The sequence below is a fragment of the Dromaius novaehollandiae genome, chromosome 26 (genome assembly GCF_036370855.1).
Source record: "Dromaius novaehollandiae isolate bDroNov1 chromosome 26, bDroNov1.hap1, whole genome shotgun sequence".
NCBI lineage: Eukaryota > Metazoa > Chordata > Aves > Casuariiformes > Dromaiidae > Dromaius > Dromaius novaehollandiae.
Window position 1 is genome coordinate 4,274,332 of NC_088123.1, and position 13,961 is coordinate 4,288,292.

General features: G+C 47.1%; 1 protein-coding gene across 5 annotated transcripts in view; it reads right to left on the reverse strand.

The window, feature by feature from the left end:
- AAK1 (AP2 associated kinase 1) overlaps positions 1–13,925 on the reverse strand; it is an 84,865-nt gene extending 70,940 nt beyond the window's left edge. For 2 of the 5 annotated variants that reach the window (XM_064497658.1, XM_064497657.1), the window contains exons 1-2: positions 13,682–13,925; positions 13,253–13,560 (exon numbers count right to left, since the gene is read on the reverse strand). In XM_064497658.1, the coding sequence (XP_064353728.1) occupies positions 13,253–13,415 (163 nt within the window). In that variant the 5' untranslated portion in view covers positions 13,416–13,560; positions 13,682–13,925. Of the gene's footprint in view, positions 1–13,252; positions 13,561–13,681 lie in introns of those variants that run through there. The other 3 variants (XM_064497660.1, XM_064497659.1, XM_064497661.1) reach the window with 2 other exon arrangements.
- Positions 13,926–13,961: the final 36 nt, after the last annotated feature.

Here is a 13,961-nt window from a genome sequence, read left to right on the forward strand (position 1 = left end):
ACCATGCCCATTACCTTAGAATATTCCCCTGCACAGGGAGTCAAACTCCATAATTAAAAACAAACAGAATAAAACAGTGTAAAATCTGGTCAGTTTACAAAACTTTCAGTTGTGGGTTAGTCTGTTGCTTTGGAGCTGCTTCCATTGCCCCTAAAAGGCATTTTAAAAGGCTCAGCACTGGCACAGAGATAGAACTGCTCTGGGAAACTTATCAAATCAGATCTTGAAACATCAACCACCAATTAAATAGTCTTAACATTTAAGAGTTATCTTCAGGGCAAAGGAAAAAAAAGCATACCACTAACTCTAGTTGAAAGAGCTTTTTCTGCATAAGTAGGAATGGTCAAAATCACTCAAGTTTCACTCAAGTTACCACCACTTTAAGTGACTGAGGAGCCAGAGTTTCACAACTGTGGAGGGAGTAGATAGCATATATTTTAAATGAAACCTCAGGATTTCAAGTCACAAAACCTGGAACAGGTACAAATACCAGAAACATCAGCTGAGACCTACATCTCCCCAGACGCGATTCTGGGCAGCTGGAAAGTTAACTAAGCAAGTCTGTTTGCAACAAGGTCAGGAATTTAATAGTGACCATACTCAAAAGACGACTGCAATAGTGACACAACAGTAAAGAGTCAGGAGTGCTCCAAGTTCAACTGGACTTAAAGGAAATGGAACTTTTCATTTTATAAGTATTTTTGGTTTTACTAAGGCAATTAATTGAAGAGCATCAATGCCAGTTTTATGCCAAATTAGCCCAGGCTCATCCTACAGGCATGAGGCAAGCTTTTGAAGAGTACTCAAATTTTACCTCCCCTCTGCGCAGAATCTGCAAGAACTGTATATAGCTCACGTCCTCCTAGCAAAGGCTAGGGCTTCGCAGGTTAGGCTCTACTGACAGAGAAGAGCAGTGTCAGGAAATGAAGGGACACAGAGCAAACTCCTACTCACATCAATACCAGTTCTGAACAGAGCAGGACATCAACGCAAATAGATGATTCTGTTTCACACAGCCTGTGGCAGAAATGACAATTACACGATCAGCTCTAGAGCGCCAAGTCTCAAGGTTTAGGGGCGAGGCTCTGCACTCTTTCACCAACGGTAACCACCTTAAGCAGCAACAAATTCTTCGTGCAGCAGTCAGGCTCGCATTTGAGCTGGAAACAACTTAGTCTCCACAAAGTAAATGTGCACATATGAGCAATACAGTCTGCATGTTTTAATGGCTTAGAACAAGAGGAGCCTCCACTGCTGGCCAGCAACAATCCATCACGCAGCTTCACGCTGCGCGAGTTAGCTGGACATGGAAAGTCCAGCATCTCTGTCAGCTTTGTGCCAGACACAAAACGCAACTGCTCCACAGCTGATTTAGTGGGAAAGGGGAAAACCAAACAAAAAAGCCCAACCTTCCCCCCAGAACAGCTATGACGGCGTCTCCAGAGCCATGCACATCCATGAGACACCACACACTTTCAAGGCAAAAAACCGCCTCCAATACTGCAGCAAAGCCCAAGACGTGCAGCCACAGCCCCTCTTGTAAGAAACCTTAGAGACTCAAGAAAGCAGCAGCTCACCCAGTTCCAGCTGCAGCACTGGTTAAGCTCTAGTCTTTAAATACCACCAGACAAACTTTAATAGAGCACCTAACATATTTAACATAGCAAAGGATTTCTTCTCCCAAGGTACAACAAAGGCTTATACTTACTTAGAACTGATGGGCCAGATTCTCAGCTAGAGTAAAGCAGAGGCTTAGTTAGCCCTACACAGATTTACCACAGCTGAGAATCCTAATGTGATTATCCAATATTACTAACATAATTATAGGGCCCCTCGCTTAGTGTCATTGCTGCAATATCTAGGCCATGACAAGACAGATTTGGATTTACAGGCTCCACCCTCTTCTGGGTACTTTTTAAATAAGCAAGACAACGTCATAGTTAATGTTAGCATGGCAGTCAGCAGCCAGGAGTGCCTAAACCCCTCCATCGTGCAAAATAATAGGAGCAGAAATGTCACCCGACGCAGAACCAGAAGCCTGCGCTTTACCTCCCCTAGTTTTAGGGGAGCAAGACTAGCAGGCTAGAGTTTGTTGCATGTTTGCTGGGGTTTTGGTAGATGTTTATTAGCTATGACCCTCACAACTGCAGACAGCCACTAAGCATTTAAATAATCCCCAGCATTCTCCTTGCATTGATGACGTGGGAAAAGGTTAATTGCTTCTCTCTCACTTCTCTGGCTTTTGCTTTGGTAGGTCTGATTTTAAGCTGTTTAACTTCATTTCTTCACATTTTTCATAGCCACATCTAATAACAGAACTTCAGGATCTGTCCCTCTCCACCAGACAGCTCTCCCTCAGCTCCTGGCCAGCTCCCTGGAGAAAGTCAAAAAAGGAGCTGTAAACCACAAGAGAAAGGAGGAAGAAAGAAACGGAGGCAGGAAAACAAGGAAAGGAAATTCACCTCTGGCATGCAACAGCATATTAAAAGCCTGCACCATCAATGGGCAAGGTGCACCCTATGCATTAACCCTTCACTTCCTTTCAAGTTTAGTTTGAGGATAGAAATAACTTCTTGCACTACCTGTTCTCCAGGAACAGATTCAGAACACAGCCTGGACACCTTGATTGAGGGCACAGCCCGGACACCTTGAATCTTAAAATATTTGAGACAGCAATTCCATCAAAAACAGCAGATCACTAAAAGCTATGGGACTGTATTACCCTTCAAAGCAGGAAGCATGCTTAGACGTTCACACAGGTACATTTGGTGGCACATGCTCTGTTTTAGTCTTGTGCATCCACTTGATTCCTCCCTGACAGGCAGACTTCGGAACTCAAAAGCTGAGGAAGCAGTGTTTTACTACTACGCAGCAACATACACTGGTTCCAAGCAGATTACTTTGCAAAGCAGATTCAGTCACTCTGTTGTGACAATTTTAGTCCTTGAACCTCCGATCTAAGACTAACAAAAATAATAATAATAATAAAAACATTTTGGATCATGAATAACTCGCATTTTAAAAATCCATTTGTTTAGTTATCAGCCAGCCCTCTAAAAAGCACATTTCAGCTACTATTATTCCAAGCAGCTGCTAATAGCATCCAAGATCTTGTTCATCTCCAAGTGAAATTAGCTATGGCATAAACATGCTGTGGAGCATGATTGTTTTGAGTGATCATGATTGGAACTGCAAAGCCAGCAAGAAGCTGCAGCAACTGCATGCAGCTGAAAAGCTTCACTGGAAACGCAAGCAAGCGAAGAATCCCATCTCCAGGAGAAGAGTGAAAAACAACACTAGTTGAGTGAGAGCAGGTCTCTGCTGGAGGTTGGGGCGAGGGGAGAAAGAGAAAGCAAGATTAAACTGCCCAGGGCAGGGACTGGTTTTTAATGGGACTTGCTTGTGAGGGCCAGAGAGGGCTTGCTAGAGCCCTTAAGTGCTATGGTAACAGCAAACTCCATTCTGAAAGCAATTATGCAAGGATCCAAAGAGAGCTCATGGCAACAGACAAGTTAAATATTTAGGAATTCCAATTACTATGGCAGCACCTAGACATCCCTATTGAGCAAAGTGGCATGGGAAACATGAGAGAAACCTCAACGTATACATACGCTCCGGGAAAAACTCAAGTTTACAGCCAACGTGATACTACAGGAGACCCACAACACTCTTACTGTGTGGAGGTTTGTTTAAAACAAATTGGGATTTTTCTTCTGCTTAAACCTAGAAGTTCAGATTCTAACCTTCTCCAGTAAAACTACAATACTCTTGAGCCACAGAAGCGCCATCTCACCGAGTAACACAAAAACCACAAGCTAAGGACTACATAGTATTCCTCTAGAAAAGGATATGCTAATCAAAGCCTGAAGTCAGCAATGAACTTTTCAACTCCTCAGTACATGCCAGGCATGGATAGAGGTTTCTACTGTCACACTAGGCAGCTCTCAGGGAATTCAAACTACTGGTTACAGCCAGGAGCACGCAGTATTCATCATTCAGCACAGCAAAAAACACAGCCCTGCATGGAGCAACACTTGAGAGTTTTTCAGAGATACACAGGCGCAGAAGAGAGACACGATAGGCAGCACATGCCTGGCTGTTCATTTATCAGATATCCAGAAACAGGAAAGGGCAGCAGTTGACAGACTGGCTCTTGTGACTGTTACTCACAAGCCCACATTCGAGATTTAATTCACCAGCTTGCATGAATTTATGTAGCTACTTGAGAATCCCAATTTACATATGCATACCCAATTTACAGATGTACATCTCTCTAGCCTGCTCGGTGGCAGAAAGAGCTTCCAAAGTACAATGCAAGTGCTTCTTGTTCGTTAAGATTAAAACAAATCAAAAGGTAAAAAAACACCATCTGTCCCTTATGTTCTCAAAATAGCATCATTTGTATTTTAAAAAAATACAACACATTTAATCCAGTCACATGTTCTGCTAACTAGCTGTCAGTAAGGTTGAGTTTGTGTTTTTTCCTGTGGTCTCTGAATAACGCTGCACCACTAGAAGATATTGTGTTAACTCACGTCATGATCAGCTGCAAGATCACTGCTATTTGCATCTAGGGAGGCTCCTTTCCGAAGGCAACTCCTAAGAGGGCGACATGCAAGCGTATTTTGTACCCAACACAACCACGGAGCCTCAGCAGGCACAAACGAGGGCAGCCAGGCATCTCCCAGGAGCACGGGCAGTCTTTGTTCTGTGTTTGCACTATGTGACACAGGGCCCTAGTCCATGGTAAAAGTTTTTCAATACTATGGTGACATAAATATTAATGACACTGTGGTTAAAACACCAGACAAGGAGTCAGGCTTGCATTTAGTACAAAGGCTTTGTCACTGCTTTCCTACATATCCCTTATCAAATTGCTACATCTTTATGGGCTTCGGTTTCTCACTTGTAAAATAATTTGATAAGCCTTTCTTCCACCATCTGTTTGTCGATTTGGTGGAGAGAGCGAGGGGAACAACCATGCACAGAACCACGTGGTGTGTGACACCTGGCACAGGGGCGCCTTGACATTCCCCGATGACCTGAAACGGTACAACAACTCAAACTGCAACTGGTAAGTGGGTATAGAGATAGAAGGGTCAACTCATTTATTAATCACGTAACTGTAAGCACCTGTCCTAACTCAAAAGCAACAGGTAGGGGCCAAAAGAAAGGCTCCAAATTTCAGCAGGAAGTTCCTTGCTGACAAAACTGCACTGAAGGCACCCCAGTACTGATTCTGATCCAAGGCTAGGCTGCCCCTTCCCCTTCTCTCTGCCATACTACCTCTCCTTCATCCATTGCCATCACACCCTTCACCGGCCAGTACTGTGTGGTACACTAAGATTTTATTCCCTTACAAACATAACCAATAAAAAGCCACGGGAACAAGCTAGATCTCACCAGCTGAGATCTGGGAATGGCTCCCTGCATCATCACACTTGCATTCATTCCCTTGTGAAAGTGATTTCACTTGTAAAAAGGCTCTAATGGATATGCAGCCACTGAATAGCCCAAGTCAGAATACTCTCACCTCAGCAAGCAGCGCTTGCTTGGTTGGCATTCCTGGGGAGTACTCAGTGCACACGGGCCTTGGGTCTGTATCGCCTTCTACCCAACACGGATGAGTTCTGCAGATCCCTCTGAAATGTTTAAGTTGCCTAACGGGATGCTTGCAGAACTCTATTTGCAGGTTTCCTGATGCTTTGATCGGAGCCTCTTGCTGTCCCAGTCACTTAACCATCCTTTCTTACACCTCTGCTTAGCTCCTGCCTTACCCCACCTCTCAATCCAAAGAGGCATCACAAGAACTCTTCCCTCCAGCCAACGTCTCCTGCTTTTTTGTGCCAAACCCAGAGGCCTGGCTATTCCTTGTTATGCATTTACTCTCTGCACCCCACACGTATATCTGCCTAAGGAGGGGTACTGCAACAACCCACCTAGAAAAGAATGGCTGGTGTGTCAGTGTGAGAGCACACACATGTGCTTCTCTTTCAGGTTCTTCTCATAACTTAGAAGAGTATTTTCTTTTTAAGAATTTCACCATATTTTTCATGCAGTCAGCCATTTACATATCCTCTACTATTAGATATTTTTTGTTAAAGGTCATAAGGAGTTATTTGACCACAGCCCAAGAGTCAACAACAGCCACAAATATCTTCATGTGAACAAATTGCAGTCATAAGACAGGGATTTCCTATTGATCCACCTCACTCCTCTGAAGCAGCAGCTAAACACTAGAGAGAAGGTCTTTATTTCCAAAGCATTTTACAAGTCAGAAGCAATTAATCCTTCAGAGGCTCACAAGAGGTAACTAAAATATCATTGACTTACCAGATAGGCCTCACAGAGAAGAGGCATAAAGCAATGGGTTTGTACTCTTGCGCTCCACTGCCATCAGTGCTGGTTGTTTGTGTTCAAGTCTTTTAAAACACTTAGAAAGTCTCGAGTTTTATACCACTGCCGCCGCTTGTTCTTACAACTCTGAATAGTTTCACATGTAATACAGGATAACAGTATAGTCACCAAGCTCTTCTTAAAAACAGGTATACTGCATCAAACCAAAGGTTCATCCGGCTCACTCCAGTGCTTTGAACAGAAGCTGATATGCAGCAAAAGCCTGCAAGAACCAGGCCTTGCCTCGCTCCTCATGGAGCATTCTGCCCTTCTTTAAAAGACAAGCTTTGAGTTTATTTTCTTGCTGTCCCAAGAGTTTTGCACCAAAAGCACACATCAACATTGCCAACATGATTTAGCTTACAGAAATACAGGAGACAAGTTAGGTTTCGGGGTCTGAATAACAGCTTCACAAGACCATGTATTTTACTATCACACCTTTCTGAATAGCACACCGAATGCCTTTTTTTTTTTTTTTAAAGCATACACACACATACTTCAGGGTCGCCTCCTTATTATAGCCCTATGAACACTAAACACGAAGTAAAAACAACACATTCCCAATGCTGAATGAATCAAGTTCAGACCTATTGTGCCCCTTATCACAGTAAGGGTTTCCAGCCCAACTCTCGCATGGATGTACACGTATGCACGCAAAGTCTCTGCTTGGGCAACTCGGCTGCCGATGGCTTTTTTATTTTTAATCCATGAGATCACCCATCACTAGTACGCAATTTGTTTCTGCAGAATCATGAAGCAAACCAGATGCTAAGAGCATCTTGTTCCAAAAAGGTCTTTAATCCAATCCTGTGACACACGGCCTGGGGTCCTGATGTCAGCATGGGTTCTGACACAGAGCAAGCCTAAGTTTATGCACAAATCGCACGTGTGCCAAGAGCACTCCCATTTAAAACACACAGAGGCAGCACTTGGGAGAAAACACAGACTGCAATTAAAGCACTCAATCTGGAAGGCCAGAGATCAGTTCCTGCCTTGGCCACACATACTGCGCATTGCTTCACCTTCTTATCTCAGTCTAATATTTCCCAGCAGCCCTGAAAGGAACGGACGCACATTTTAATAGTCCGTGCCAGGGCTCAGATACTCTGGCAACAGGGCACCAAGAGCTCCTTCGGTTAGAGTGGCTGCAGCACCTCTCCTCTGATTTCATGCTACTGCATCATACTGTAGCGAGCTATCAATAACCTTCAGTTCATTCAGAGGCAATTTCTGTAGCTCCAACAGAGAGGGGAGGGAAGACTCCCACAACAAGAAAAAGCCCCAATGGGAGAGAATTACCTTGCAAGTGCGTTTCACCTGAGCCTTTCCAAATCTTCTCCTTGTGCTTGTAATTCACTGTCAGTATTGTTCCTACGCTCAAAGTAGTACAGCAGACGGCATCCAATTTAAGGAGATAGGTTTCTAACACGCTACTGCCACAAGGGCATCTCTCTCTTTCCCCCCATCCAAGAAGGGAGCCATCCTTTCCTGGAATGTGTGTTTATTCAGATACCTCTTGTTATCAAGGGAGCTCTGTAAACTGAGCTCGCTTCTGGCACGTTTCTCCTCAGAGACTTCCCGTCTTCTTCCATACATGAAACACGAGTAAACACTTACTTAGTGCAAACCAAGGCACACGGGTTGCGACTTTCCAAAAGAGCAGCACCAAGTCTTCAGCTGGCAAGCTGCTTTCCCAACAGGCCCGGTCTCACTTTGTCCAATTCACCACTTGCATGGAAAAAAGTCACCTACCAAGGAAGCAGTTTCCAGTCTCCATGCAAGTGTGCACACCTGATCAGTTCCGACCCCTTATTAGCCATGATTAATGCTGGTGGGTGAGTTGGAAAGCAGCGAGTGCTAAACCCAAAGTGGATTCCAGCTTGTCTTCAGCACATTTATAATTTACCACCTGCTCTCTCCAACTATTGACAGCTCCTATGCACAAGGCAGAAGGGCCATTACACAATAAAAACATCACAGAGTATCTGTTCTTCTCCGATCCAAAATGCTATTGCTAGGGTCACAACCAGAGGTCAGTAACCTCCTTGTACATAGCCACCAAAACTGTTCCGCAAGTCTTTAATTGGATGATTTTAGCCTATTTGTCCCCCTTCCAGGATGCCAAATTCAAGCCTTCCTACACTTAAAGTAATTGACAGCTTCATAAAGCTGTCGCGGGACTGCCCGAATTAGACACCGTTTTGTTTTTTCAAGGAAGGCTCTTTCGTGGGATAGACGACTGCAGGAAACTTGCCCTCCCGTGACTGTGCTGGGCTAACACGGCCAGTAAATATGCTTTTAGCTACTACAGCTGTTACATAAGAATCCAACCGCCCCCATGTACAATCCCGGACCCATTCTGTGAAGTGTTGCATAAAACCTACCAGGGAGCATAGATAATGCAAGTCTCCAGGGCTGCACAACTTCTTACACAGTTAAATCCATTAACACCTTCCTTCCCAATTACATCCAGGGACACAGCACAGACACAGCCCCAACAAAATCTGCGCCGATAAAAGCAACCAAGCACATGGGATACCCTGATATTTACCAAACAACTCACTTGGGATTCCCCACCAGATTGCCTGGGTAGTACATTCAAAAAAAACAGATTACTATAGCACAGAAGAGCCAGTCCCTTACCTACAGAGCACAGTGTACATGCTCTGCCTCACAAGGTACACACAAAGAGCAAGGGGGGGGGGGGGGGAATTGTGTCCCATTCCAAGAGGAGAAGGGGTTTAATTCCTAATCCAAATATCAGCAGTCAGCTGGTTAGCAACTGGCACTTGGTAGAAGCAAGAAGGCAAAAAAATTGACAAAAATACACATCACAAGCAATGCCTTGAATCAAATCACATTGGAATTGGGTTGAGCATCAAACAAAACTGCAAAATTTATCTTGAATGGAGTTTGTTTGAAAGTGAAAACTAATTCAGAAGAAGCTCACATATAACTTTAAAGGATGGTAGCGACTTCAGGTTAATGTGCTGCCTGGCCACAAGAGGCCCAGAGAAAGTGAGTACTGGGGTAAAGCAGGCAGAAGTCCTCTGCAACTAGCCCACACATACCTGCAGCTCAGGGGCCACTTTCCCCACTGGGCACAGTTTGTGCATTCACACCCTTCCCAAGTTCTTCACACACACGTTGTTCTGCAGGTCTACCAAAAAAACACAACAAGCAACCTTCGCGCAGTGCCTCTTTCTTCAAACTTGATGAAAAAATTTGCCGGCTAATTGAGATGTATTTGACATTGTTTTATGATGTCTGGCACTGGATGTTTTGAAATATATATTAACTAGCAGCACACGTGCTGACACATATCTGATGATTGTCAGATATTTCTCCAAAACTTATTAAACCTATTCCACCTCATTTACACTTTTTTTTTTTTTGGGGGGGGGGGGGGGGGAAGTGGACAGGACCCACAAGCAACAGCTCAGAAACTAGTATCACTTGAAAAAGCAACTTCTCATAGACACGGAGAAATGCAGCCTTTGACGGATGCTAGGAGACAACCAAGACAAAAAACGAGCCTAGCTAGTACACGCACCTGTCAGTGCTTATACACCTTGGATCAATTCAACACTGTTACAAGCTTGCAGGTATGCCGAGTAATACAGAATATAGCCCCATGAAACCAGGACACTCACGCGATCCCCATCTAGTTTGTTTTAGCTCAGTGGAGCACACGTTGCTTGTGGTACTTCTGACATTCATGCCTACCCACAAACTCCTTAGCAAATTTCTGGCAACATCCTTTAAATGCTTCCGCTGCCCTGCTCCTCACCCATCACAGAGACATGCTCCTTCTAGCTCCAGGGTTTTGTTTTGTTTTTAAAGCAAGCAGGAACAAAAAGCAGCATCCAAGCTGATCACACTGCTTAGTTTCTTCTCATAAGCAAAACAATAAAAGAGTAGCCTGACTCACCCACCTCAACCCCTCCTGGGCATTCACCTCACCACCCTGGTGAAACACCAGCCACATTAAAGTCCCTAACAGCCCCCTCACTCGCCAGGACAGCATAACTCGGATGTCACCCATTTTAACCCTGGTCTTGCAGAACTCCAAGGGCAGCAGTACTGGCTTTTCACAGTAGTTAATCCTCATGCAAACTTTGACAGGAATTTTTCAATATATTAATCATGCTATTACTTGGAATAGAGGAAGATGACTACAGAGACTGAAAGAATCACCTATTGCATTATACCGTTTGTAGAAAAAACCGATTACCATTTATAATGCCACAAACAACCATCCAAATACCTTCTATATTATTCCCATCTACCTCCCTCCAGACAGAAGGGCCTTGACTTGTTCCTGCCCACCCAGGAAAGCAAGTACCCAGACACAACTATTGGGGGGGGGGGGGGGGGGAATAGTACCAAACTGCATTGGATATTTTGGGAGATTTGCCCAAGGAACTGACAACACGTGGAGATATGTGCCAATCTGCCATCTGGCACACTTCACTGTGCCTGCATTTAAGGACTTCCTGTCTGAGCCAGAGAGCAGCCGTCTTCAGCAGGGTTGCTCAGCAGAATTGAGGGTGACCGGTCACAGCTTTGACAGACGGCGGTAAACCCCAACACTTCAATCCCAAAAGTTCTGGTTCAACCAGTTCCTTAGGCTTGTAACTAGGTCTCCCCCACGCCATCCCTCATCGTTTCAGAGTCCTTCTTTTAAGCCATCTTTTACATCTCATTTATTTTCTATGCTTCACATGCTGCACCAACACATGGGCCCCTCCTCTCCCTTCTAAAGCAAGGGGGATGAGAGAGGTTGCTTTCCCAGACAGGATATTCCATCTCCTCCGACAAAGTGCTTCCCACGGGAATGCTCCTTTTAGCAGAAACAGCCGAGACTTCACAAGTCGGCTCTCCGATACTGCTGAGCCAGGAAAATTAACACCAGATACAAAAAAAAAGTTTTCTAGACAAGGCTTCAGACCTCAGTAGTGCAGGGTCTGGATTGCCAGACAGCTCCCCAGATCTCTAGCTGAGTCAGTGAAAAACGCTCCTTCCTAGCACTTCTGGATCCCTGACAGCTGCACCAAGAGGCCAGAAGTACACAAAGCTGCTGCACTTAGGACCAGCGCTGTCCCCCCAGATGACCTACGAGGCCTTTCTGGTGTTGATAAAGGAAACTTCATTCTCCTCCATTCCCACCAAAAGGCGACAACCTGCAAATCTACAAGCCATCTTGCTCACGTCTCCTTGGAGACTCCAGACACCATTCAGAGGGATTTCTGACTGCCAGTAGCAAGGGTCTAACCCTGAGGAGAATACCTGCCCAGCACATTGCACCCAGAGAACTTCCTTTGCCTTCTGGCACCATCAGAAAAGGAGAACATCACGCCTACTTTACAGGCCCATACAAACAAATTAACAGCTATAGCTAGCACAAGGCCCATTTCACAGCCCAGCGGAAAACCCAGGAGCCCCAGAGAACAGCTCTCACAAGCAGCAGCTCCTTCAGGACAGCAAGGTACAGAGGGGAGGCCCTTCTCCCACGACAACCCTTCGCCCACGCCGTCTGTGCTACACACAGGCTCCCATCCTGCTGCTGTCAGCACCAGGGCAGGACCTGCCAACAGAGTATTCATCAGCAAAAAAAGTCGCTATTTTCCCACGTTACCAGGACAAGGCCAGTGTGCATAAAGCAAGACTGCGGCGACTACTCAGGTTTAACTTGTCTAGTTCCTCAACTCCTAGGGCCAAAGCGTCTTAGAAGTATCAGCCAAGGCAAAACCATATCGCAAATTCCAGTTCAGGGAGAAGAAAAAAAACAAACAAACCCCGCTATGTTTACGAGCTGAAGGACTGTTTCTGGTGCTCCTCTCAGCCTGGTGTTGAGCAGAACCTACGCATCAGAAAACCACCTCTGAGAAAAACGCTCACGATTCTATATTCTTTCACACTGAGATGATTTTCACAAACATGTACACACACACACAGGGGCCCTTTTAGGTCTCACATTTTAGGGTTCTTTCTGTAAAAGAAAATACCCATCCTCCCACTCAGCTCTCATACGCTAGCTACCCTCTCCTTTGCAATTACAAGATCAAAAGCAAACACTTTTCACCAAAATTACAAAAGATGCTGTGCAGGATTTGGCCTGGGAGTAGGTCTAAAGAGACGAACATCTCTCTGAAGGTTGAGGCTAAGGTTACCATCCAGACACACTCACAAGATACCCTAGGGCCCAAACAAATGAAATGTAAAATGATAGTTAAAGCAGCAGTGTTGGTTACAGTTTAAAAAAAAAAAATACCACCAGCTTTCTGCACTGCAAGGACTGTACACCTAGGGAGCTCTATAACCCCTACTGTTCATTTTTTCTTCCTACAGTGTGGTGGGTTTTTTTTTTTTTTGGAAGAAAAAACAATTAGGTTTACCATTTTCCTTGCAGAAACCTCACACAAACAGCAACCCCCCATCTCAGGTAAGAGCTGGCTCTACTCAGCCTATGCAAGTGCATGATAAACCCACAAGGAATCTACTCCAGCGTTTCCTTCCCCTCTCCCCGAGCTAGGGAAGGAGGGACCCGGCTGGAGAAAGTTAGGAGACTGCTGCTTTCTTTGTTTACAGGTAGGTTATTCTCCACTGGAACATACAATAATTTTGTCTTCATTAAAAAATATATGCACGCAAGCTGCGAGGCGGGAAAAGCACGAACTTCAGAAACGCCTGCGATTCCCACAGAGGTGAAAACACGAGGGATAAGGCAAAGCCGCGCTGGGCAACCCGGGAGCGGGGAAGCCGCAGGGGTGCGGGTCCCTCAAGGGCAACGAAACGCGAGGGGGAGAGAGGGGAGGCCCGGGGGCGGCGGCCGCGGCAGGCCCGGGCGCCTCACCTTCGGCCAGCACCTCGTCCACCGTCACCTGGCAGCGGCCGATGCTGAACACCCGCCCGATGTAGCCGCTGCCGGGGCCGCCGCTGCCGCCGCCGCCGCCGCTGGCGCCCGAGCCCGGGCCCGAGCCGCCCTGCTCCCGCCGCGAGTCGAAAAACTTCTTCATGGCTCAGGGCCGCCGCCGCCGCGGGGGCGATGCCGCCGCCGCCGCCGCCGCCGGGGTCCCGCTGCCGCCGCCGGGCTCCTGCGAGGGGAGGGACGGCGGCGCCGGGCGGGAGGGAGCGAGCCGCGGTCTCCGCGGGGATTCACACCTGCAACAGCGGGGGAGGCGGTTAGCGCCGCGCCGGTGCCCCGGCCCCAGCCCCGGCCCCGCCGCCCCCTCACGCCGCCGCCGCAGCCCCCTCGCGGCGCCCCGGCCGGGCCGCCCGGTACCTGCGCGCGGGCGGCGGGTGCCTCCATGCAGCCCGAGCCGGCCCGCCCCAGCGCCGGGCGCCGCGGGTCACGGCGGGGGCCGCCTGCCGGCAGGGCCCGGGGCCCGCATCGCTGCGCGGACGCGGCGCGGCGGAGCTCCCGGCGGCCACCGAGCCCGTCAGGCACCGAGGCCGCCGCCGCCGCCCCCCGCCGGCCCCATCCGACCAGGAAATGGGCCGTCACAGGAAGTCCCGGCCGCAGCGCCGCCCCCGCCTCGCCGCCGGCCTCCGCTCGCCGCTCC